Source organism: Colletes latitarsis, chromosome 9 (assembly GCF_051014445.1).
Source record: "Colletes latitarsis isolate SP2378_abdomen chromosome 9, iyColLati1, whole genome shotgun sequence".
NCBI lineage: Eukaryota > Metazoa > Arthropoda > Insecta > Hymenoptera > Colletidae > Colletes > Colletes latitarsis.
The window spans coordinates 27,224,896-27,250,418 of NC_135142.1; the positions used below are offsets into that span (position 1 = coordinate 27,224,896).

At 40.6% G+C, this 25,523-nt stretch overlaps 2 protein-coding genes across 4 annotated transcripts in view; one reads left to right on the forward strand and one right to left on the reverse strand.

Moving 5' to 3' along the window:
* Nucleotides 1-783: 783 nt before the first annotated feature.
* LOC143345697 (uncharacterized) lies at nucleotides 784-2,700 on the reverse strand. The gene is made up of 7 exons (XM_076773069.1): nucleotides 2,458-2,700; nucleotides 2,155-2,370; nucleotides 1,913-2,071; nucleotides 1,607-1,788; nucleotides 1,281-1,543; nucleotides 969-1,215; nucleotides 784-889 (listed from the first exon to the last, which is right to left on the reverse strand). Exons 1-7 carry the CDS (start codon nucleotides 2,698-2,700, stop codon nucleotides 883-885), a joined length of 1,317 nt encoding a protein of 438 aa, XP_076629184.1. The 3' UTR covers nucleotides 784-882.
* A 1,453-nt stretch (nucleotides 2,701-4,153) lies between these two features.
* Nucleotides 4,154-25,523, forward strand: part of Gdap2 (ganglioside induced differentiation associated protein 2) — a 36,830-nt gene continuing 15,460 nt past the window's right edge. Inside the window, exons 1-7 of one of the 3 annotated variants that reach the window (XM_076772144.1) lie at nucleotides 4,154-4,458; nucleotides 21,672-21,860; nucleotides 21,931-22,073; nucleotides 22,201-22,333; nucleotides 22,402-22,511; nucleotides 22,607-22,846; nucleotides 22,929-23,097. In XM_076772144.1, coding sequence (XP_076628259.1) covers nucleotides 21,676-21,860; nucleotides 21,931-22,073; nucleotides 22,201-22,333; nucleotides 22,402-22,511; nucleotides 22,607-22,846; nucleotides 22,929-23,097 — 980 coding nt within the window. In that variant the 5' untranslated portion in view covers nucleotides 4,154-4,458; nucleotides 21,672-21,675. Of the gene's footprint in view, nucleotides 4,459-17,733; nucleotides 17,937-21,419; nucleotides 21,576-21,671; nucleotides 21,861-21,930; nucleotides 22,074-22,200; nucleotides 22,334-22,401; nucleotides 22,512-22,606; nucleotides 22,847-22,928; nucleotides 23,098-25,523 lie in introns of those variants that run through there. The other 2 variants (XM_076772146.1, XM_076772145.1) reach the window with 2 other exon arrangements.

Genomic DNA, 25,523 nt, shown 5'->3' on the forward strand with positions numbered 1-25,523 from the left:
ATCGTTTCAAAAGAACCTTTCCACTTTGTAAAATGTTTGTCCACCTTTAACGACGATCGGTCATCATCGATCAATTCCGCGATATCGTAAATTCAAGCTTCGCGACGATTGAACGAACGACGTAGCCACGAAAACGCAAGCAACCTAACAATAGCGCCGCTCGTATTCTATATTTAGTCAGTTTTTCGAACTGTTAGGCGAAGCGGTACACGTGCTCGAGGACAGAAACGATTCAACTTCCTGTACGGCGGTTCTTCCCTGTCACCGTAGCGCCTTGCTTGTCTTCGAATCGTTCAAACACAAATTCGTTCGAGTCCCGTCGAACCTGTTCCAACCACCGTCTCGATCGTCGACGTTTCGATTTCACGGTCGAGACGGAAACACTCGAACGCTCTTATCGCAACGGCAGTTTTGCGCAACTTTTATCGTTTCCTTGCATTCGTGGACGCTTTGTTTTAAAAATAATTCAAGGAACGACGCAGGTACCACGCTGCAAAATGCTCTGTCCGCGCGCGTACCAACATTTATTATTACGCGAAACGAAACGCCGCTTCAAGGCTGCTTTTCTGCTCAGAAGAGATGCTCCGAAATACATTTATTTGAGACCCAATACGATTCAGAAACGAGTTGCAATAATAGCAGTAACGCGTCTTTATTGTACCAAACTTGTAAACATTAACGATTTACGAGCATTGCACATATCTTTATGGAAGCAATGATCGTAAGTATTGATCGGGAAGGGCAACATTTCCAGTATCTTTTACATTCATCTTCACATAGTAAATATAACAAATTCAATGAAACGAAGAAAGAAACATAAATTCCTATTATTTATATTTACTTTTCGCCTTCTCATCGGCCGAATCGAATAATGGTCCAAGTTCAAAATCTGTAATATACGATTACTATTACACCTACAAGAATAATATGTTCCGAGAGTAACTACAAATTCAAAGATCAATAATTACCTAATGATTGCAACCTTATCGTTCTTTCCCGTTATCAAAATCGTGGGCGACACCGATCGAAATGCTTTGTCGTCGATCGTATTTTCAGGCCGTTGCTCTAACTTTTCCAAATGGGTGGCGTTCGTCGATGGCGTATCTTCCGTTGCATGAGTTTTGAGACATTGTTTCAGACTCGCCACGCTTTTATCGATCACTCGATATATTCCGTTGGCCACTTCCAAGTCGCATTGACACTCGAGCGCCCACTCTAAGGGAAAGAAGAAAAATTATTTTTGATTTTTTTTATCGATCAACTCTACCTGCCCTTCTTACCTTGCGCGTTTCCTTTGTCAGATTTCTTGTTCGCAATTGATGCTGCGGAACAATTACGGTGGCAATCGCAGCAACACACGCGAGAATTCGTAGCCGCGAATGGATCCACTTTTACCACAATTTCTTTATCGCCGACCGTACTGTTTTTCATTTTCCTCGCCTTGCCCTCGACACGGTTAGTTTCTTCGATTTTCCAATTGTCTTTGCATGTATTATCGTCTGCTTCGTTTGTCGCGCCCATGGCCTCTTTCGTTACGTAACCGCTGGAATTATTAAGTAACACGTTGCTCGATTTTCAACATGGAATAGAACGCGTCCTTCCTCACCGTGGACTCTCAGAATTTTCCGAAAATTCGTTTTTCACCCACAGCGACGGTTGTTCGATGTTTTCGTTTAAGTTTTTCGTGTCTCGACGCGGGGTGTACTCTTTTTTAAAAACCAATCTATCATCTCCAGAATTTTGTGCTACCGTTTCCTCGATCTTTATCGACACGTCGGGCAAAGTACTCTGATTTGTCAGAAATGTTCGCGAATTAATATTGGCAGTTGCAATTCTTTTGGGTTTTAAAATTAATCGTTACTAATAGTAAATTGTCCACTCTGCTGGCTACACGAAATATGAAAAACTTTACCATTTCCTGCGAAAACTTTTCGACTTTGCACTTCACCGTGGCCTCTGCGTGTCTCCTTGCTATATTTTTCAACAGAGATATTTCCGGAATCGAAACAAGCGTGTCTTTCTCGCCATACGTATAAGACAATTCTTTCGTTTTGACTTTCTGTATAACGATCTAAATCGAAAACGAACAAGGAATTCAAGTCACATACAGTAATTAACGGAAGTATTCGAACACCTTATGAAGTAAAAGGGAACCTGCTTTCCACTTTCATCCGTAATCTTGACAATCCCTGTACCGTTTAACCTCCTAAACATTTTCGCGATAAAAGTCTCGTACGCCTGCAACCTGTTCGTCAAATCCGCCCCTGCCATTTTCTCTCTTTTCATAACCGCTTCCGTCAAATCTAAATCGCGCGTGAGTCGTTTTACGCGAGCCCCCAATTGCTCGTTATGGGACTCCAAGAACTGAACCTAACGTGATTTAATAATTCATGAGTATTTCATTATTTGTAACCCATTTTAATAGAAGCGTGATGACGGATGTGGACAATGTCTCACTCGGTTTGTCATAAACGTTGGAGCCAATTTTGGGTGGTTTAAGCACATTCTTTGATTGTGATCCGAGCGCGAACGATGGGGTTGAGCAGAGTCCTCGATCCTTCCGGTTCCTTTCGCGACGATTTCCGTCTTGTTCAATGGCACAGACGTTGCGTCCTCCTTGATGTTACACTTGGTTCTTAATTTCTTAAATTGAACTATATCGGAGTATGGACAGTGAAACCTGCCACAGCAGCAATACATTTTCGTGAATATTTTTAGCGGAAAGATAGAGCCAAAGCCAATATTCAGCAAAAAGACGGACCGCAAACGGTTATATCCAAAATACGTTTATTATATCCTAGAGGGCAGCCAAGCTGTCATTGCATTGAATGATTATAAACAAAAGAACTACGAAGATGTTCATAAATTAACGGTGAAAAATAATAGTCACAGCACTTTCAATTACATTTATTTTTGGTGAATATACAAACCCCCGAAATCGTACGTATTTTAGAGAAAAAATTTTTTACCAAAAATATAATACATGATCAGAAATGATCATATAAAATAAAAAATAGAGGATTTGTGGTGTACTTATCAATGAGGTACATCTTTACGTATTTTAATAATCTTGAAATCTTTAAATAATCTTAATCGATTGGGTACTCCAATAAAATTAATCGATTGATGCTCAATTCTGGGCCGTACAGCTTTCATTCCGTTAAAAAATACTAAAATTTCTGTAATTTCATTTTCTGTCTCACTTCCACTTGTGTTTGTTTCTAAATCTGTTGGTAACGTTGCGAATGACACGGAAATGGTAATGGAGTTCTAGAGCCCAGAAATATGAACCGAAAAAATACATTGGGTGAAAGGTCTACTCGTATACCTCGTCTGTGATATAGCTTTCATATTTTCGTTTTTACTATTGTAAGGAATGACACAACAGCTGCCATCTGGCAGCGTCGCGCAGACAATCGTCAAAACTTGAATCCATGTTAGACAATCGTAAACCTGCTGCACGCAAATTATTTCACGGTCAGCATCTAACACGACTCTAATTCCGATAACGATCAGTAATAATTTTGCAACAGAGAACGGACCGTCAACATTATTTTCCTTAAAAAGGATTTGATGTTACCGACGTCGTATAAAACAGACGCGATTCTCTTAGCCGATTAACTGTTATGGTCTCCATCGGGGGAATCACATATATTTAAACCCACCATCTGTTCTACATTGTTATTTATAACATTTCTTTGGGTTATGGTGTACCATTAGAGGTAATATGTATTAGCGTTACTCGACACATATTTTTTAAATTAGAAGCGTTGTTTTCATGTCATCTACTTTGCCTAATACATTATAAACTTTTCGAATCTAACAAAACCATGGGTTCTATGAAGCATTGCTCCGAATTGGAATATCCGATAACTATGTATAGGAAAAACTGGTAAACGTGCCAACAGAGAAAGAGCAATATTCACGCGATATCGAGTAACCTCGTATTGCCATTTATTTTGACCTCTGTAAAATTGTATAATTATTTAGCGTTTGTCGTAGGTAACTATAAAATAAAGTAAGGAATAATATTGATGAAGTGTTATCAAATGATGGCGCCACGCGGCGTAAATGTAACGCATGCGCGAGATCCGGTACGTCGTACTCCGATTGGTCGAGGTCAGAGTCGGTCCGTTGGTGTGCACGCGCGCTCAGGTACCGTACTGATCGCTTCGATGACGAGGCTGTCAGTTACTGTTCGTGCACGAATACGACGAAACGCCCGGGTGTCTTGGCGGGTTTTCGCTCGGAGCTGCGCTCACGAGACCAGCTCGAGGACGAGGAAGCGGAGGTGACGTTTTTACCATCGAAAAGAGTGATCGTCCAGCAGCAGGTGAAAGGAACGAGGAGAACCGAAGGACTCGCGTTTGAAATATACCGAAGGACAGGAAACCTGTCGAACTCCGGGGCTGCATTTTAGTCCAGGTTTGACCGCACCGATAGACGGACGATTCGCAGGTGAGCGAGCTGCAAACGATGCGTCGGCGCGACTGAGCACGCGGTTCTTCCGTCTCGCTTTCTCCTTTATCCTCGTCACGTTCACCATGGAAATTCCATAAGAATTTCTGTGTTATCGGGAACGCGGTCTCGCGACGGTCTCCTTCTCGATCGTTGCCCGTTGTTCCCTGGATCTCTGTTCTCCGCCGGTTCGTTCGTTGCTGAGGCTGCCTCGGGATTGCGTGACAGTGTCCGGTACGGTCCAAAGTGACCGACGAATATTTGACAGCGGACTGACAGAAACTCGATTATCGAGGCCCCGCTACCGAGACTCGGATCGTTATCGATGCTGCCCTTTCCTGTCGGAATTCCGAAATATCTCTTGTTCTCGTTTCCACGGATGAAACGTCGCGGTACGGGTATTTCAGTACATTGAAATATTCAACGGATCTCTCGGTGCCGTTCAAGAACCGTCGCAGTCGATCGCTCGTTTTTATCGATCGATACACGTACTCCGTCGAGACGGATTCGTCGGAATTAATGATCAAGGTAGGATCCCCGGAGAAACGTCTTTAGCCGTGTCCATCGACTTCCTAAGCATACGTATCGGAAGACCCTCGCCTCGCGACCTTGATCGCAAAGCTGGTATAGCGGTATACTCGAGCAGCGCGCGTCGATAATTCCTGTCGTGCATTCTCTATCTCGTATTCGCCGTCTTCGCGCCAATCCGCTTCTCCCCTATCAGCTGTGTGCTTCGATGCCTGTTTACAACGTGTTCCTCGTCTCCCAGTCATCAAACGTTACGTCGTTTAATCCGTTCATCTCGAGTCGTCGTTAGGATGCAGACGTCTTTTGACACGCATTCAACACTTAAATTGAGATTGTACAGGATCATCCAAAGTTAGTGCTACCAATAGAATCCAAGAGATTCTATGGCTCGAAATAACACGAAAGTCAACAATGGTGCATTCCCATTAGAGGCCTCGTTTTCCATCAACAAAGATGGTGCGTAAATGACTATCCATCGAAATTCACACTTTGACTGCCACGTGACTCGTATATAGGTGACAGGATCTTCCTAATTAACAATTAGCAAAGTAAAAAGTTAGGCCAATTGTATTTATTTAATTGTCAACGTTTTAAGGTAGAGGTGATCGTTGATAGTGAACAGTGCCTGATCGAAAAAATCGGAGCATTTTTCTCCAAACCGAAGCCTCGAATGCACTTTTGCGATTCTTAATTCTCGTCTTATCTCGAGCCACAGAATCTCCCTGACCCTATTTGTACCACTAATTTTGGGTCATCCTGTACGTATGCGTGTTATGATCGGATCGGAGCATGTTTATCTGGAAACGGAACGAATTCGATGAAACTTTGGTAGAATAAACGTACATCAATTTACTTGTGCGCGTCGTTTCACGACTATTTGGAGAATATACCCCGAAATTTGAAGTTTGCTATTTATTTGTCTAAATAGCTCGGTCTGGTACTAAATTCTAATACTCCAGCGATCGGTGTATATTTATTATTGACTTTTTGGCGTTCGTGTGGCATTATGACACGAAATGTTACAGAAGTTTCACCGAATCGTGTTCCAAGTATGCAGTCATTGATTTTTCTACTATTTTAAAGCATCTTGATATCGAGGTCAATCTCCTCGTAATTTGTTCGTCGAAATTTTGGCATTCGCTATAGGAAACCTCAGATTTTTACAAAACTTTAGAAATTAATATTATTCTCCGAAAGTAGGAATACCAATATAAAAATGCTGCAACCTATAAAAACTTAATCTGGAAGTCAAGAAGAGAGAGAGACGTTATATAAAGTCTGCGAATAAACAAGTTTTATTTTAGAGCTAGAAACAAATATTGTACGAATAGAGTAAGCAACGTATTTTTCGCCACACAGCACGTAAAAGGTCGATTGTGTTTATCTGGACTGCGTAGTTAAGACTCGCTTAAAAATGGTGTTCCCTTGTTCAAATTAACTCGTTGTAAACAATTTAGCGCACGTTGCAAGTTTTATATAGGACGGTTTGAAATCTTATGCTTTTAATCTAATCGCGCTGCAATTTTTTCTATTATCAGTCTAGATGCACGATCGGTTTTGTTACTTTTTTCCCGGGTGCCAGGCGACTAACCATTAATAATCAAAGGTGACAATCACTGGCGTTGCAACATTCTAATCGCTGTATCAACGATGTTTCGATTCCGTGACTCGGATACATCGCGTGCGTTCTTCGCGACAAGACGTAACGCAAGAAAAAATGCTAACGCTTCGATGCTCCAAAGTTTAGTACCAAAAATCAATTGGCAAACAATAAAGGATAATCAGAGAATGGCGGGGCGCAGATCGATGCATTCGATTTCACGGTTCCGCGAGCATACCCGGATTTAGAAGTTAATGTAAATTATTTGCATCTCCTTCGTGTTTCGTCTTCCTCTACCTATACACAAACTGGGAAACAAAAAGTCGTAAAACCGGATCTCGACGTCATTCCGCCTTCTCGCACGCGTATTTTCAACTGTATTTCACTCCTTAAAAACTTTCCCCTGCGTATATTTGTTAAATTCGAAGCACTCCGACAAAAGATCGTCGGCGATAACTCTACGAACATAAATTTATTTAGTTCTGTAAACGAGAAAATTCTATCAACATGCATAGATGTTTGATAATCGATCATTCAGATAATTATAATCTGTACTTTGCTTTGAACCGTGATTTAGAAGGTCATCGACACTTTTAATTTCTCTGTAACGTTCTACCCGCTTCTCAACGAACTCGATTACGTCCTCTTATCTGAAACATATTTTATAAGATTAGAGGCCTTAGTCATCGATAAATCCTCGTAAATCAATATGGCATAAGACAAAGGAAAATGTCGATATTTTGATTTCTTGACTCACTTTCGCAATCGCACGCAAATACGTTCGATGGTATGCTTCTATAAATATATGTGAAATATCAAAATTTTCTTGTGTTTGTGCTTCTCGTTTGGGCCTCGTTCACTTAGCCAAGTACCACGGCCAAGTGACGATTCGTTCTAAAGATGCTGCAGATTATCCAACGTAAATTGTAAATGATCATTCTATCGTGAGGTCACGTGGTGATAATTTGGGTCATGCATTTTCGACCGTTCGCGTTTACCGCCTTTACATCGACCCGCCTCTCTATCAACAGCTCCACCGCTCAAAGTCTACTACTCTCTGAGCGCGGTATAGCTTTAATTAACATATTTCATCGTGACACCGTGTTAGCGTGTTCACGGTCCCGTGTACCGTGTCATCCTACAAAGTTAATAGATTCGAGTCTACGCGATGATCGTTTTGAGCTTGCGTGAAATACCGAGCGACGTATAAATTTAATTTGGTTTAGGGGCACTTTTCACCGTCTTGCACGGTTATACCCTTTAAGCTTCTCTAAGCCAATCGTTGGTCATCTTCCTCGTACGGATGGCCGCGTTGCCATGCATGAAGGTAAAATTTCTAGCCTCTTAACGGCGGAAACAGGTTGCTGGTGCTTTTTCTAATACACCTTTGTAGCCTTCTCTGTTCATACGAGTAGAAATTACTCGCAAGTCGATGTTTTCGAAGGCCGGTGAACGTCGTCCAAATCGTGAAGTTGCCGCCTACAAAGTTCCGCCTCGAGAAGATAGGCTAATTACACCGATAATAGCACGGTTCGTCGACATCGTTCAAATTGAACTTACCTATTGTTAGTTCGATCGCTTTCTAAAAAAACTGTTGGAGCCTCCTTTTATTTCGAGACGGCGCATCGTCGTTGTCGTCAGATCTTGCATTCGTGCTTGGTATTTATCCCTTTCGAACGCGTTCAGCCGAGAGAACAGCTCGCGTGTCGCTGCGACATGTTTGCATCGGATTCCACGACGGAAGAATACCGTTCGTTTTTCTCAGTAGTTATTTAAGCGGATTCCGTCGAATGCAACGAACGCACGAAACCGGCGACTGCGTTCGTTCGATCCCCGTTGTCCCGAATGACAACAATTTCATAATTCAGGTCACGCATATCTCGAAGCCCGTTATTATACTCGCCGCGTCGACTATTGTTTCAATGACTGCTTCCCGATCGGCGTACTCGAATGAATCGACAGTGTCGACTCTCGAAACCGACGCGAATCGATACCCCTTAATTCCACCCAGGCGTTACGCGTTTATCGTTCGATTCTAATACACAAGAATTTCACGACACTGTATCGACGAATACTTATTATTGAAAAATAACAGGAAAGTTAGGGAGACGAGGAGTTCGTAGGACGCGGATGACGCAGTGTTTGCGTACGCGGGGAAAGTTTGAATTTGAAAATATTTACTAAGACGAGAAACCACTCATGGATAATGGATAAATACACGTCGCGCTTCTCCGAAATAAACTTTACTCGACCTCTGGGCTCGTGTCAAATATTCGAGCAAAGTAGCCACTATGAAATTCTGCAGGTCAGTGATGGTTATTCATAACGAGAAACCATTTCCATTGATTACAATTGTTATTCGTAACGAATTAACATTCTCGTCATCGATAACTGTAATTGGTAGCCTAGAGCAAGAGTCAAACGGTAGCCAAAATGAATTAAAACAAAAAATATAACGGGTATGCGTTCTATTTTGTCCCATTTTGGTTACAGCGGTTATAGTCTATGGTTATTACAGTATACAGAGTGTACGGCCACCCCAGGGAAAAATTTTAATAGGGGATTCTAGGGGCCAAAATAAAACGAAAATCAAGAATACCAATTTGTTGATGGAGGCTTCGTTAAGAAGTTATTAACGTTTAAAGTTCCGCCAGTACTGAATTTTTTTCTTGAAAGTGCGTAGGATTTCGGGGGGATGTGTAATGACCAAAAATTATTATAATTGACCCCCGCAACCGAAAATAATTTTTTCAGAATGAATTAAAAATTTTTTTTTTCATCGAAAAATTTAAGCACCTACGCCCTGTCGATTTTTCTTAAAAATTCATTTTTGATTTTTAGTAATTTCGTTTGACATCCTACAGAAAAGTTGTTTAATACTTTTTTGTAAGTACCCATAAGCTCTACTTCAGAGAAAAGTTTCATTGAAATATATTTACAATTGTAGGATTTATGGCTGTTTGAAAATTGGACCATTTTTATGGAATTTTTCTCATTTTGCGAGGTCAAGGACCAACTTTTCGAATATTTTTACGATCTGTACATATTCTCCATCGAAATACGCGCAGTTTGCTTTTTTATACATCAAAATCGTCCAATCCGTTCAGAAGTTATGACGTTTTAAATATTCGCTTGAAAATTCGGGCAGACATTTCTGGCCAGAAATTATATTTTCGGTAAGGAATTTTTTTCTCGAAAATGGTTAGAATTTCGAGGGTATGTATATTGACCAAAAATGATTATAATTGGTCCCTGCAATCAAAAATGATTTTTTTAGAACGATTTGAATTTTTTTAATTTTGTCGAAAAATTTCACACCTTCTCGAATTTTTTTCTCAAAAATGGTTAGGATTTCGAGGGTATGTATATTGACCAAAAATGATTATAATTGGTCCCTGCAATCAAAAATGATTTTTTTAGAACGATTTGAATTTTTTTAATTTTGTCGAAAAATTTCACACCTTCTCGAATTTTTTTCTCGAAATCGGGTAGTATTTCGAGGGTATATATATTGACCAAAAATGATTATAATTGGTCCCTGCAATCAAAAATGATTTTTTTAGAACGATTTGAATATTTTTAATTTTGTCGAAAAATTTCACACCTTCTCGAATTTTTTTCTCGAAAATGGTTAGGATTTCGAGGGTATGTATATTGACCAAAAATGATTATAATTGGTCCCTGCAATCAAAAATGATTTTTTTAGAACGATTTGAATTTTTTTAATTTTGTCGAAAAATTTCACACCTTCTCGAATTTTTTTCTCGAAAATGGTTAGGATTTCGAGGGTATGTATATTGACCAAAAATGATTATAATTGGTCCCTGCAATCAAAAATGATTTTTTTAGAACGATTTAAATTTTTTTAATTTTGTCGAAAAATTTCACACCTTCTCGAATTTTTTTCTCGAAAATGGTTAGGATTTCGAGGGTATGTATATTGACCAAAAATGATTATAATTGGTCCCTGCAATCAAAAATGATTTTTTTAGAACGATTTGAATTTTTTTAATTTTGTCGAAAAATTTCACACCTTCTCGAATTTTTTTCTCGAAATTGGGTAGTATTTCGAGGGTATATCTATTCATAAGAAATGATTATAATCGACCCTTGCAATCGGAAATAATTTTTTTAGAACGATTTGAAATTTTTTAATTTGATTGTTAATAACCTTTTAACGAAGTCTCTATCAAGAAATTGGTATTCTTGATTTTCGTCTTATTTTGGCCTCTAGAATCCCTCATTAAAATTTTTCGACCTGTATAATGACACTTTCGTAATGACCGGCTCGGATGTACTCGAAAAACGCGATGTTGCAAGCAGGACGCAGCCTACATATTACAGACGTTATGCTTGCTGTTCCGTTACGACCGTAGATATACCTTAAGGGGTTTTCCCGCGTGTAATCGATACTGGTTTGATAACATTTCTCAGGAAATGTCGGGTCAATGCACCGATGTAACGTTTCTACCAGTTCGCTGGAACGTTGTGCCAACTTGTGCTTTCTACGTACGATCATTTGGCATCCCGTGTTGGATCGCGTCGAATCTTAAGCTGTTCGGGGCACAGATCTCCTATCGACGATTTGGGTCGCGCGCTCGTCACCATTATTTACGGTCTTTAATGTTAATGGCCTAGCTCTGAAACGCGTATCCTTCAAAAACCGTGTTCATTGCTTTCGTCCTCCTACTTTGCGAAATCGGGCCAATATCGTACAGTGCTTCTTCCAAACAGAAGAAATCAGCAATGCTGATGCGTTAAATTAGCATTTATTTAAAAATCTACCTACGCAATTTGGAACGGCCGAAAAAGGCAGTTCGATTTTTAAACTACGTACAACAAGTTCCCAAAGTTTTTTTCCGCGTTCTTTTCTCTGCTCGAATGCTGACCGACTTCCATTTTCCCCAGCAGAGTTAAACTGAATTCGCAAACAAGTAAAAAGTGGCTCGTTAATAAATTTCGAGCAACGAATGATTGACCTACCACGCTGCTGAAATTCTTTCTCGCGCGATATATGCGGAGCACGACGGGCGATAATTGAAAAATTTAATTTTACCCGGTGCCAAAACTCCGCGGATTCGAAACCAGCGAAAAAGACGGCCCAGGGGATGAAACTTTTCGCGCGATGTTCTGTAGTCGCGGAGATTGCAACACCGAGTGCTCGAAAGCTCGACGCTGTCGAGGATCCTCTCGAGGCTCGAGGAAAAATGTCGTCGAAACGGCCAAGTCCCGCTAATTAGAGAACGGTCCGCGAAATTTCGGAGTTCTGATGACGAATTTCTCGAGTAATCGCGACTCCGAGACATTTCTGGAACTAATTTAGTTTCAGCCTCTCGCTCGGTTATTTATTACAAACGGAAGAGTACCGGATCAAGGAGGCCAAGGAATGGAAACTTTAGCCGCCCCCACTCGCTTGAAAGCCATCGGCAACCCGTTCCTCCTAAATGATAAAACGATTATCTACAGTTTACAAAGAACAGACCACGTCATCCCAACTTGAATCAGAATTGGACACACTCCTTCCCGATGACGAAAGATACAGCGGCAATTCGCGATGCATACAATTCGTCGATCGAACAAAACATCCACGTACCGAATTATCATCGACAATAGCGTCCAGCAAGTGAATCGGTATATCAGTTGCGTTACTCGTGGGACGAGCCAATATCGTAGATATCAACTTTCTATCCGCGTTTCGCGTATAAAGTATTCAGCGTTCCCTTGGACGCTCTCGTATCGATCGGGATGAATTTTTGTCCCCGCCCGTGATCTTCGTTCTATGACATTCGGGACGCGTCTCTGGAGTCGTATAAAAGGTGAAACGAGCGAAACGTCGAGCACCGGAGGAACAAGGAATCAGGAAAAATTCGCGAAACGGAATGTACATGGCGCGAGTTGACGCGCGAGAGCAAAAGGAAAATCCTGTTCAGCCACGTGCCGAGGTACGTGTGTTCGTTGAATTTGATTCTCTGAAACGTTAAAGCCTGTCCCTATCCACGCGATACGCTTCCATTCGATTCGTTTTCCTGCTGTCTTCGGCGATGCTTTTATTCAATTTATGACAGCGATCGGAATGAATTCGAAACCTCTTCCGAGAGCTCGGTATTCCGTTCCCCGGTACAAATTGCATCCTAAGCGGGACGTGAATTAATTCCAGGCTTATTTCGCGAGTGTTACGAAACTTGTTCGAACATGAAAAATTAGCTGGGAAAAGGGCAGCGAGAAAAGTTGATGAATATTAAAGCCGTTCTCTCGATCTCCTTCAAAATAATGCTGGAAGTTTGCTTGTTCTCCAAACTGCTGCTTGTTCTCTTTTTTTTTTTTTATTATTTTTCAACGTCGGTGCACGTTCCGCGCAAGTTCCTGTAATTTATTTAAATTTCACGAAACTTTTCGCGTTCCTTTCGAATCTACCTCCAAATTAGGACAATTTTTCGGAACGTTATGTAAAGGTTCGAGTGATGCAATCGGTAGTAAAGATAATATTGATAAAAACGTTGGTCTGTGATTTTAGGACTCTTCTATTATCAGTTCGTATCAAACGAACGCGGCGTCGATTCTATGATGAGCCAACAATAAAATTATCGTCGTTACGTAAATAGGAATCGCACTACCTACGTCAACTTGCTAATTCTAAACTTCTTTTTTAACTACGCGTTTCAACGAGAGTTCCGTATACATGGAAAATTAGTCGCTTACATTTTTCACGTCGACCGGAGCAAATAACTCGTTCCTTCTTCTAATGAAAAGTGTTTCGAACTTTGAGTGCTTCTTCCGTGTTTTGAATTTTTTATACAATGTACTTGGAGCAACTCGATTCGCTGTTAGCGTGCAAGATGGATATCCAAACTGGATCATAACGCTTCGCCAACAATACAGGAGAAAAGAAACGCGTCGGTCGGCGCCAATAGTTGAAAGCCAAATGTTTATTTCAGCTGGTCCATTAACTATTTCCATCAAGAACGAAGCACAATTTATAAAAGAACGAGAAAGAAATCGTGCCCGAATAATTTGTAGAAGAATCGAAGCTCTGAAGGATAACAAGTCTTTCGAGTAGCATAAACGCTGTTGATTCGATACCTTTGCAAAATAGTTAGCGACTACGACGGACTGTGCGAAACGAAACAAAGGAAACAAAGCTTATCTTGGAGAGATTATGAATTGTTTTACCAGCACGAGTTTAATATAAACCAGACAAAGAAATCGTTGAAATACGTATTAGATTAGCGACTTAGTCAGAAAAATACATGGGTAAATTTCAGGTTATGTAGTTTCAATACCGTTATTGTCACAGAACAAGCGATTGCTAGTCTTTTTCTCAGAGAGACATCGAGGACGAATGAATCATATGTTGATGATTAAGTCGACCATTTAACTACGTCGTTTACGCTTTGTCACCGTTTTACGATCCTACGAGTTTCCCAAAATTAAATCAACAAAGCGACGAAACATTTTTAAACCGCTATTTGCGTAGGAATTACGTTCCGATTGTTGCTTATTACTGGCTGAAAATACCAGAAGGTGTAATCATTGTTTTGTTAACGAGAATCGCGTACATTGCCAAGAGGTGCGCCCGGTTCTTCCGTTTCATTTTGCGTTTCGTCGTCGCCAGTGGAATACAGTGAGAAGCAAAACCGCGTGGAGGTTTAACATAAATAATATTTTATTCAATATTCGAGAGGTCGATATTCCTACCTTTTATCCTATACATTTGTAAAAATGGAGCATTTGTATTCTTTTATAGAAAGATCAAACTTCTTTCTTTTCAACTGCTGTAGAATCATCTTCCTTTGATGCTCGTCGAGCTATCCATTTACAAATTCTTTTGTCAGTATCTTTTAGTAACAATTTTGCTGGAATTGATACTATCTTTGCTCCTGCTGTAACAATATACCTTATTAATATTCTATTGAAGGGATAATAATTTCGAACTCCAACCTGAATTCGTAAGAATTTGCTATGTAGTTTAAGAATGATATTATTCCTTCGACTTCGTGATGACGAAATATTAAGAGTATTTGTATGTATTCTACTGTACAAACTATGACGAACTATTGGTCCAGTTCCGATCACAAACACGAGCAAGTAATATTAACAAAGTTTACGTTGATTTAATGAATTCTGATGGGGTGCAAAATTGATTCCTCGACAAATATAATATTCATCATGGAAAACCAATATACTGTTCATGACAGGATACTTTCTATTTTGTTACGTTCTGTGCTCATTGAATAAAATATTTAGTTTTGCTCCTTACTGTACCCGAGAGCCGATGAAACGACGTAACGCCAGACTAACGTCATTTTAAATGACCTATGCACGGATATTGAATCTTACGTCACGAACGTATCGTCGCTATACATTTGATTCGACAGTGGATTTGATGAAAATATCCGTTTAGAAAGGTCGGTGTTTTTCTCTTTCTCGATCAATTTCTGCAATTTAGAAACGCTTAATATACGCGACATCGAGTAAATATTAGCTCGGGGCGCGCCTATTTATGGGGTAAAGACTATTATTCTTATATACCTTCTTACCGATTGAACGTCTCGATGAAAGGTCGAAAATAATTTACTACGAAGATATTTAGAAGCTTCTGGAATCCTACGATTGATTTGGATCGAATCGTGGCTCTGATTCTAATTTTCGCTACGACTAGGCACGATAATATCACAATATCAAGTGTCAAATATGTCTGGAATATGACGCGAAGTTAATGATATTACGCACCTTGCTCTTAATTGCGTTTTTGTTTTGCTTTAGCGGTTCGTCGCAAAGGAAAAATACATACATATACGCACCGTGGCAAACCGACTGTAAAAATGTGCACCGCGCCAAGTATTATTTCACGGTAATCTTATCAAAAGTCTTATCTGAATCCCGTGTGTAATCTTATTATCCCCTACTTTTCTCGCGCCGATACGTTACTCCCTGACAGTTGCTCGGTTTGTCACGGAATGAAGAAAGTGGTTCATTTTACACTTCGTATGTGGTATATTCGCAGCCACGTTTGTTCGATTGATGCTCGACTCGTTGTCTACGGCGTAGGTACGGTGACATTGTTTACCAAAATTTCATCGTGCAAATATTTTCGTCTCGAATCGCGCTCCTTGGATGACTCTTGCATTTTTAATGCAAGGCCAGCTACCATATTTTAACCGTAACGAAATCCATCGTACAAAAGTGTTCGTCTCCCGTGCAGATATAATTACCTATGGCAGCAAATTTCATTAACCCAATTATGTCAGGAAGTTACATAAGCTCTTTATAATTTTAATATCGAGGAACATATTTTGTGTAATTCATTTAATAAGAATATTAAATGCCAGTTTTATATAAAACTTACTGGATCAATGATATTATGTGTCATCTCGTTCTTCGTTCTTCTGTTCTAGTACAATGATTGAAGTAGAATATCTAACCAAGCTACAATCATTTTTATTCCGCCGTTTATGTATACGAGCGATGGCCATTTATTTTGTACAGCTGGTTTAATTTACACAGATGTGAACGGTATCTTGTGCTATTAATCGTCCGGTTATGCAATAAAAGTTTATAATAAAGTACCGTCATTTAAGCAAACGGACTTACTATGCAACTTGTTATCATTATCCGTTAATGGTGTCGAGTCTATTAACAATGTTTTACAGTTTTCTCCTATTATGTAACGTTCAAATTTAGACTATCACCGATCGATCATGATATAAAATATTTTATCTTTCGTCTGCATCGTATCTTATCCAAACTGAAGATAGAGCTATCTACGGTGAAAACTATTCTATCGTCTCCATCGAAACCTTTGCAATATTATTACTTAAATAATAATATTTCTAATAACGTGTTGACAAGATCCGTTTGTTAAAAAGATTCGACAATCTACGCAAGTATGACCCAGATCGTTCGTTTAACGATCGTCGACCTTTCTGCGTCGCTACATTTTGTTTTTAAATACCTTTGCTCCGCTTTACCAGAGACGGCATTTTACGTTTCCTCTGTAACTATTCATTTCGCCTGTAATTAATACCGCCAATGAAATTGTCCCCCGCGTCATCGTGCGATTTTTCTTCCATGTAAATTTCCCTCGGTACTAATTGCCAACAATAAAAACCGTGACGCAGCCCGGTGGCGTAAAAGTTGCACGGCTCTCTCTGGCGAACGCTTTGTTCGAAACCACTTCCCCGCGGGGACCAATAAAGGCCCGTATACTTGCCCACGTATCGATAAAACGCGGCCACGAAGGCGACGAACTAGGTGTGCAGTTCGTTTTTATCGGTGTGCAAATGGACGAGGAATCAACACGCGTTATTGTCTCACCGGGTACGCCGCTCCTCGAAGAGATAACCCGACGATTCCTCGAGTTGTAATATTTCCAACGCTGAATATGACGTGTACGAATTGTACGCGTATATTTTATATAGAATTACATATTTATTTGACTTGGGGACACTTGTGACTCTCTCGATCGGCTCTTCCATCGCTCGCGAGGAACGAAATCGAACGGAATTCTGATCGGAGCGATAAATGGTCCCCGAAGATTACACGATTCCGTAAATGTTTTGAGGTAAAGTTAGCAATCACGCCTTATAATCAACTGGCGACGTAGGATACTTGACCGATAAGATCTCCAGTCCTCGACAAAAGACGTTCCAGCAGGGCTCTTAGCGTCTAATGAAAAGACACGGTTCCGTGTCAAGTGCTCTCGGCTGTTGTTCGTGAAAGAACGTAGTACCGCGTCAACGGTTCTTAATTTTGCTCGTGAAAACACGCGATATCCGCGTCAACGTCCGGGAAGCCATTGATACCGTTCGCCCGTAGATCATCTACTTGGCGTTTTAACCCCGTTTTCGATATCCCTTTCGTTCTCGTTTCCAATCAGGAAACTCTGCAATATTATTCCGGCCAAGTTTCTATAACGCAATTAATAGGTCGAGTGGAGCGGAATCCGGAGATCCTCTTTTCCCTTTATTTTTTCTTCGAGCCAGCTGTTTTCGCTTCGTCGGCGGTCAGAAACCGGTCACAAAGGATTTGTTTGGAAGCCCCGCGTTACAGAACGCTGCATATCGAAAAGGCTTCCCTCGGTGCATTCGTCTCTACCGCGCCTAACGTGTTCGATCATCCCCATTGTGGGTCACTGGTGGGTCATCACTCCTCGACACCGCCGCTCCAAACGTCCCACAAACGCTTTCGCGTTCGTATCGTTAAATCGCTCTGCAATCTGTTATTCTTCGTATCAAAACAGAGGAATTTAACACTCTGTCAGTTGTTAGAAATTCGCACGCGTGTGTGTGTGTGTTACTGGTCGTTGAGAACGATTGGAACTTGTGTATGTTACACAGAAACACCATGGATCGTAAGTACAAACTTTACGGAGTTTTAGATAAAGTTTTAGGGCACTTTTCACCCCCTTAATCTGCTATACTCCGCATGTCCAGAAATTAACCGTTTCAAATACCTCGTAACGTTACGTACGCTTTACATACACACTCCGCTTTGCTTACTTGATTTGTTGCCGTCATAAATGCCACCTGTCGCATATAGAAGCGTGCATTCAAATGAATTGTCATTATTTCGAACACTTGTTATGAAAAGCGTATCGCGATACGTCTAACGTGCGTAATCCTATACAGATTGATTTACAAACTAAAAAACATCTTTAAAAACTGCTAATTTCCTTACATATATATTTATCAAAATTTCCTATTCTTTTCAATAACGGCATCGCCATTTTTGTACTCGTACATAAGTGTATAGTTACGCGTTTCTAGTATCCGCCACTTTCTTGCAAATGAACGGCGTATCAGGCATAGCTTCCCAGACAACGTGTCATAACCAATTGGGTTATGCAAACCGACGTCCGGAGATCTTGAGAGACTCTTTCTCTAATCGTAGTGCACGAACTCTGCCGTTTGTAAAATACAAAATTTATAAGAGTACGAATCCAAGTGTCTCCTTTAATTTCTAGTCGCGAGAAAGTCTCGTAAGGAGTCTGAAAATTTACCTTGTCACCCTCCCAGGTGAGGGTGAGATACGATTCTAGCAGTTAAAATTAATTTAGCTATTCCCAGCACAAAGCTTAAAAGCGGTCAATTTAATCGACTGTAAAGGTCCTACTCTGCACACTCCGATCAATCACTGTCGAACAAAAGTTGCTAGAGAAATTGCATTTCGCGTGGGCGGCCTACGACAAACTTCGCGTACCGTATCTTTCTTCTTTCTATTTTTCATGATTCGTTGCGGTATCGAGCGATCGTACCGAGCGAATTCTCAAACTAGAGACGCGTTAGGCTGTTCAGAAAAGTTCTTTCTTCTTTTAGAAACTTACTTCTTGCACATTGTTTTAAACATTACCTAAGTCTGCGAAAGGTTAAGGGAGAATCCGGTTCAAAAACTGTCGAAGGCTGGCAGCTACCGAAGCTACCGAACGAGTCGGACTCTCATTTAGCCGCGTTGCCGAAGCGAAGCTTTCAGACGGGAGCTTTGTTTCATCTGCCCACCCGTCCAGAACCCCAACCGCCTTTCTATTAAACAACAAACGACCTCACACACGGCTCACCGGTCAATCGATGTTCCACATTCGAACAAGGTGAACATTTGCGAGTTAACTTCGTGTCCCGTTTCTCTTCTCCAACCGCGGGCCTTCCGCGCGAGTGCTCTTTCATACGGGAAAAAAGAGAATTCTACCCCATGGACAAAGAGACGAGAATCATCGTTGTCGTGCATTAAGCGACCAATACTTTTTTCGAAGGAACCAGCGCGTAACTAAATTCTGCGACTCGACCCCTTAAAAATATCCAATTTTACAGTTTGTTGATATCTTATATTAATAAAAATGCAAAACAACGTGTCGTGAGTTTGAACAACTAAAATTCACTAATCAATTACTCAATCTGTTTCGATATTTCGTCGCGCGTGTTTACATTCCCTGTCGCGTACCACGTGTAAAAGAGTTAAATGACACCATTGATCGATGTCACGAGGATAATTTAACCCTTCATCGCTGTCAAGTACACGCCAATGAACAAAAGTTATAACACAGTACTTTGTAACTTTCGTTCCATGTTGGAGCGTATTTTTTCCATCAGACCAGAAATCACGACGTTCGACGTCGATGTTTACTTAACACTATAACGAGAACAACCCTTTGGTGCTAGAAAATAGAAATCCATAAGGGATATATGTAGGATGAACGTTTCTTGCAACAATTGTATGGTTTCCAAGTGTCATAGTATAACGACGATAAGTTTCTTTCCGAGAAGAAGACGTAGAAAAGATTTAAACGGTGTTGGTCACCGGTGACTGCAACATTGCACGATATTTAAAATGGATAAGTTTTTTTTTTAAACAATGTTGTCCTGTACGATCGATTATTCCGGATGTGTTCTTCACACGCGATAGTACTAAGAACTTTGTTGGGTAAACATTATAATTCATTTATACGATCGATGAGTATCTCGTTCCATATACTTCAAGGCTTATAACTCGAAGAGGAGTAAATTATAAGAATACTATTTTATTTCATTGTACAGTTTTACGTTGCTCAATGCGAACGAGCGATAGTTGGTTTACTATTATTATTGGGTGTATTGATCGACGCAAACGACAGGTATACCTTGCAGTTTTCTGTACTTTTCTTCCGTTCGTGTCTCTATTTTCTTCCATCGGTTCTGCAAGATCATTATTCGCATATGTTATAATACAAATATCTCAAAAGTAGTTTCGATGTTGCGAAGGAGATCTGAAACTTGGAAAGAAAAAATATGAACGCAGATTGGATAGTTCGCTATGTATTCTGCATTCTAAGTTTACGTTCTCAAGTGTTCTCAAATTCCTTGTGTTTCTCGTGCTGAATCTTGATAATGATACGCGTAAACTTCTCTTCGGAGTCTCGTGATCTTAAGGTTATGCAAAATAGCTCGTAGCGTGCAATTCCAGTAAGAGAGAATACTGGAACTTAAATAAGTTCACCATGATTTGAACAACAAAGAAAATTGACCTCGACTTTTGAACCAAACAAATTTATCGTGACATACTTTTTCGAATCAGCAAAAGTATCGAAGATAGCAGGATATAAAAGATAAAAGAAACAAATCTCTTTCTCGTGAGCCTCTCAAGAAATCGCGATTATAGAAACTGTTTAATTTTGATCAAAAATGTTCAGTGCAGAGTGTGCGATTCCTGAAACCTCAGGTGGTTGAATAGATTCGCCGTTTAAAAGGATTGGAGGGACCTAGTAACGCGTCGGGGTCGACGATCCTGTTCTTTATGGGGTTGCCAGGACATAAGTTTCGCGGGAGGGCAGACGGCGCCAAGCTCTGTCTCCTTGCCATTAGGGAAGCCTACATTCTATCCAACACGGACACGGATCCTTTGCACGTGATTCGCACACAATCGAACGTTAACGCGCGGCACGTGACTGCACGCGCGCAGAACAACACGATCTTTCACGAATTACGTTGTTTTTCGAAACTCCCGATATCGGGGTTACGTCCTTGGACAGACGCTTTCTCGTTAGCCCGGGGTGCGCCCCAGATTTCCATCGATAGAATTGTTTATTTTTAGGTTTCCGCGATATCGGAGATAGCTCGCGTCAGCGACTGTGTCATCCCTGGCTCTCGAAGCAGCTTCGCTGTCCTTGGATCCTTTTGGCGTTGGATGGATGCGATAAATTCAAACCACCGTCTTTACGATTCCCTTTTATAGTTTCGTTACGATTTGAAATGTATAAACGCGCGCGTATCGTCCCTGCGTTCGTTTTATTAGAACGATAGAACACGTGGCACTCTGGATGTAGCTTAAAGTTCGCGCCATTTTAGCGTTGCTTTGCGTTTGCGCGCCAACTGTCAGATGATGCTTTGCGTGGGTGAATAGAAAGGTGAATTCGATCCCAACGACAAACGATGTAGAAAGGGAATAGATAATAGAAATAACAGGAATATTTTGTGAATAAGTTGAGCCACTCATGGAAAGTTTATCCAAGATCGTTTTGAAGGTTAGTTGATCGAAAAGTGAGGTTAGGATTCCCTTACGGTGCCTCGCGAATGATCAATTTTTGGAGAATGTAAATGACGGAGAATTTTTGTTGCAGCTGAATGAGGCTCATGGAACCTTTGGGTGTCACCCCGGATGTGGTGGAGACGGGCGCATTGAAGAGATGGTCCGACTTCCCCATCCAGCACAGATTTACAGACTACTCCAATTCCATTGGAGAACCGTCGCATCATACCATAAGTCCCTTTCCGTGTCAACCGGCGCTTAACAATAAACTTGCACTATGGTAAAAACAATCTAACGAGAAGACTTTATTCCATTGCTTGGTATGGCATTGTAACAGCATTTTGTTTCAGGACTGGTGATATTTCTGTTTTACAAGTTGATGCTGTAGTGAATTCCACCAACGAAACGATGGATGACAACAGTCCTATGTGCCAAAGAATATTTGCTCGGGCTGGTTCGGCTCTTAAAATGGAAATATTTAACGAAGTAAAAGGTGCGGATCGAGCGCAGGAGTTGCTTGCTTTGTGTACATTAAATTATACACGAATTTTTGTAAATAAACGAATAAAGAAAAAAACGGTTCGATTGTTTGTTTATTTCACGGTAGTAATAATTTGCAGAATGCAAAACTGGTGAGATAAGACTGACACAAGGGCATGGATTACCTGCGCGTTTTATTATTCACACTGTTGGACCCGTATACAACGTAAAGTACCAAACAGCTGCCCAAAATACGTTACATTGTTGCTACAGGTATGTTTCTTTTATCGAAATATGCATCGTTTACGTTCGAACTATTTAATATTCGTTGCCTGTTGTAGGAATGTTTTACAAAAAGCAAGGGAACTTGGACTACGTACAATCGCAATGCCAGTAATTAATTCCGTGCGAAGAAATTATCCTCCTGATGCGGGAGCGCACATCGCTCTCAGTAAGTATACATAATTCTAAATTAATATAACCTTTAAAGTTAACTCGAGGCTTAACGTAGATTCAATTATAGCTTCCCGTTCTTTGTTTCGATAGGAACAATAAGAAGATTCTTGGAACAATATGGTGATTCCGTAACGTGCATCGTATTTGTCCTGGAGCCGTGCGATCTTGGAATTTACGAAGTTCTTCTTCCTCTTTATTTCCCTAGAAATTTAGCAGAGCAAGACAATGCTTGTTGGCAGTTGCCAAACGACATAGGCGGGATGGATGGAGAACCACTGCTGCCTGACAGGCAAATTAGAATCATCGACAATCCTCAACATGCTTTGCACGGTAACGACACCAACCGTACTTGATACTTTTCTTTTACTGTTGCAAACAAACATCTACGTCCGCGTTTATTTCTTTCTTACAGGCGACGAAAGCGTAGAATTGTCTGCCCAATTAGAGACATCTGTAAACATCGGCGAGCATGCTTTTGCACAGATGCAGGGTGATTTAGACCGACAAAGACTCCTCGGAGAAAGACCGCCCGCCGACCCGTTAGCGGATATCATGTTAAAACAAATGCAGCAAAAGGAAAGGTACCCTATCGCTTTTATTTTTCTCGGCTTCAGTAAAATTCTAATTCTAATGCGGAATATTGAAACATCGCTGAGCGAGTAGCGGTAAGCATCTCGATATATCGAGATCATTGTAATCGGTAGATACAAATCAAATTATTTACTGATTCAGATACGTTTATTTTACGCGTATTTTCACGAGCAAACCGATCGTTTCGCAAAATATATAAATTTTCATTCATGCAATGCACTCAATGCCAACTCGTTCGACATCAACATGGTTCTTGCACGTCATACTGCTATTTCTAACTATTTAAACACGGGCTGTGCTATTTCTGTACGTAAATGCCGCTACGAGATCTACGCGCTGTTTCGTCTATGAAGGGCACATTGACTTATTAATATTCTATGATACATATTATATACACCCACACCACAAACGAGGCATAGGATAGACTGTGCATCGTATGGCAGTCAGTATCGCGCAAACTGAAATACCGACCTAGTAAAAAAGCAATGGTTCTCGAGTGACCTCTTCGTTAATCTCGAGAACTATGGCCAATCGAGCTACTGAAATCAATGAAGTTATCAAACGTAGAAAAGTCTTCCCTTACGCGATGTACAGGGTTGCTATTATTAATAAACTATTTTAAATTCGCAGTCATTAGCTCGGTGTTACCCACGATGAAAAGTTTTTCCTCGTGGATAACACCGATTACCAGGTCTCGCCACAAGGAGGTTGCTGTGTAAGGAGACCCAAAAGGAGATACATGAAATTCAATTTCCATCGGTTATTTATGTCATATAGAAATCAATTTTTGTCAAGCGTTCCTTTCAATTCTTACCGCCATTAGCGCTGTGGTCTGATTCCATTTTGAATCGATAACGCTGCATTTGATACTGAAATGGTCGAGGAGTCTCTAAACTTTAACACTCCACGAATCCTTCTTTCATTGGATGATAGGTCCATTGCGTACCTCGTCCGTGGTACTATTTACACACTATCGTTTAAACAATTTGTATAAAACTTACAAGCAACATACATACGATGATTAAGTAGGGTTTACTGTTACGTCAAATTTTTTTATTGAAACTTACACAACTATCAAAGTACACATTCTGAACGTTAGACTAAATGGTACTTCTCAGCATAGTAGTCAAGATTTACACATTTGTCCCATCGCGATACGAGTTTATAAATTGTATATTTTTTTGTTTAACTAAATTGCATTCATCGTCATCCAGTTTCAATTTGAATATCGTTCTCCTATTGATTCATTAATTTCTGTTCCGTTAACTAATCGAAAATACTGACCAGCTTTATATGCAGTCCTCGTCAATAATGTCATCGATCGAAATGGCCTCGTAACCTTTCGAACGCTCGTGGGTTCGTCTATGTGTCTCGAGAATAGCGCAACGCGAATAAAAATAAACGAAAATCACGCAACGTCCGATAACGAAATAAATTATCTCAATTGCGATGGGACATTCTGTGTCTGCCCTTAACCAAAGTTTAGGAATCAATAGCACGATCGAATACGCGATCATTGCGTCATCGAAATCAGCCACACGCTCTCGATCGTGACTTGCTATGTTAAAGATGAGAAGCTCTTCGCCTTTGGAGAATTTTCGACGTCAAAGCGTTTTATCGCGATGAAATCAGACTGACATCGAAGAAATTCTCGTGCAAAACGGCCTGCTTGCTCCAACGAGGGCAAGCAAGGATACGCCCCCGGGACAAACTGAATATAATTTCCGATTGCATCGCATCTAGGGCTGCTTTTCAAAACGTTTGTACGTCGTTCGCACCGGATGCACGTCGTTTATTTCCCGCATAAAGCATTAGTAAACATTAGTTTTGACGTTTGCTGATGACAGTAACATCTGGCGCCGCTTAACGACGTGATTTCATACACAGAGCGTTCGTTTGAAAACTTTACATCTAAATGTTTTGAAAATGCAAGTATATCGGTTGTTTCTCCAACGAGTATTAAGGATTTTATTTATTTTTCACGTATGCTCAAGATGCGATAGGATTTAATGAAAGTAACGATGGCATCTAGCGAGTGGGGGATTTAGTCTCTCGAATCTCTTCCCCTAGCCTCTAGACCTCGATTATTTCGTCAAAATAGCACTTTGAATCCAGGCCATGGTCGCAAAATCATGGTTAGATGACGTTCGAGGTCCCACGCGTGGTCGTCATCAACCTTAGCCATTCTAAGAATTACTATTTTATTAAAACCGCAATCATGACCGCGCCTTCGTCCGTCTCGGAAGGAGTCGTTTCATCGAAGCTCCTTTAAAAGCTCCGATCAAAGTAAGAAGTTACCCTAGCGCGAGTAATAATAACATAAGCATCGGTTAGAAAGCACGTTAGACATGTTTATTACTTTCTAAGATCTACGAAGCGTTGGCAAAGTTACCCTAGAAAGCCAGAAGACAAACAA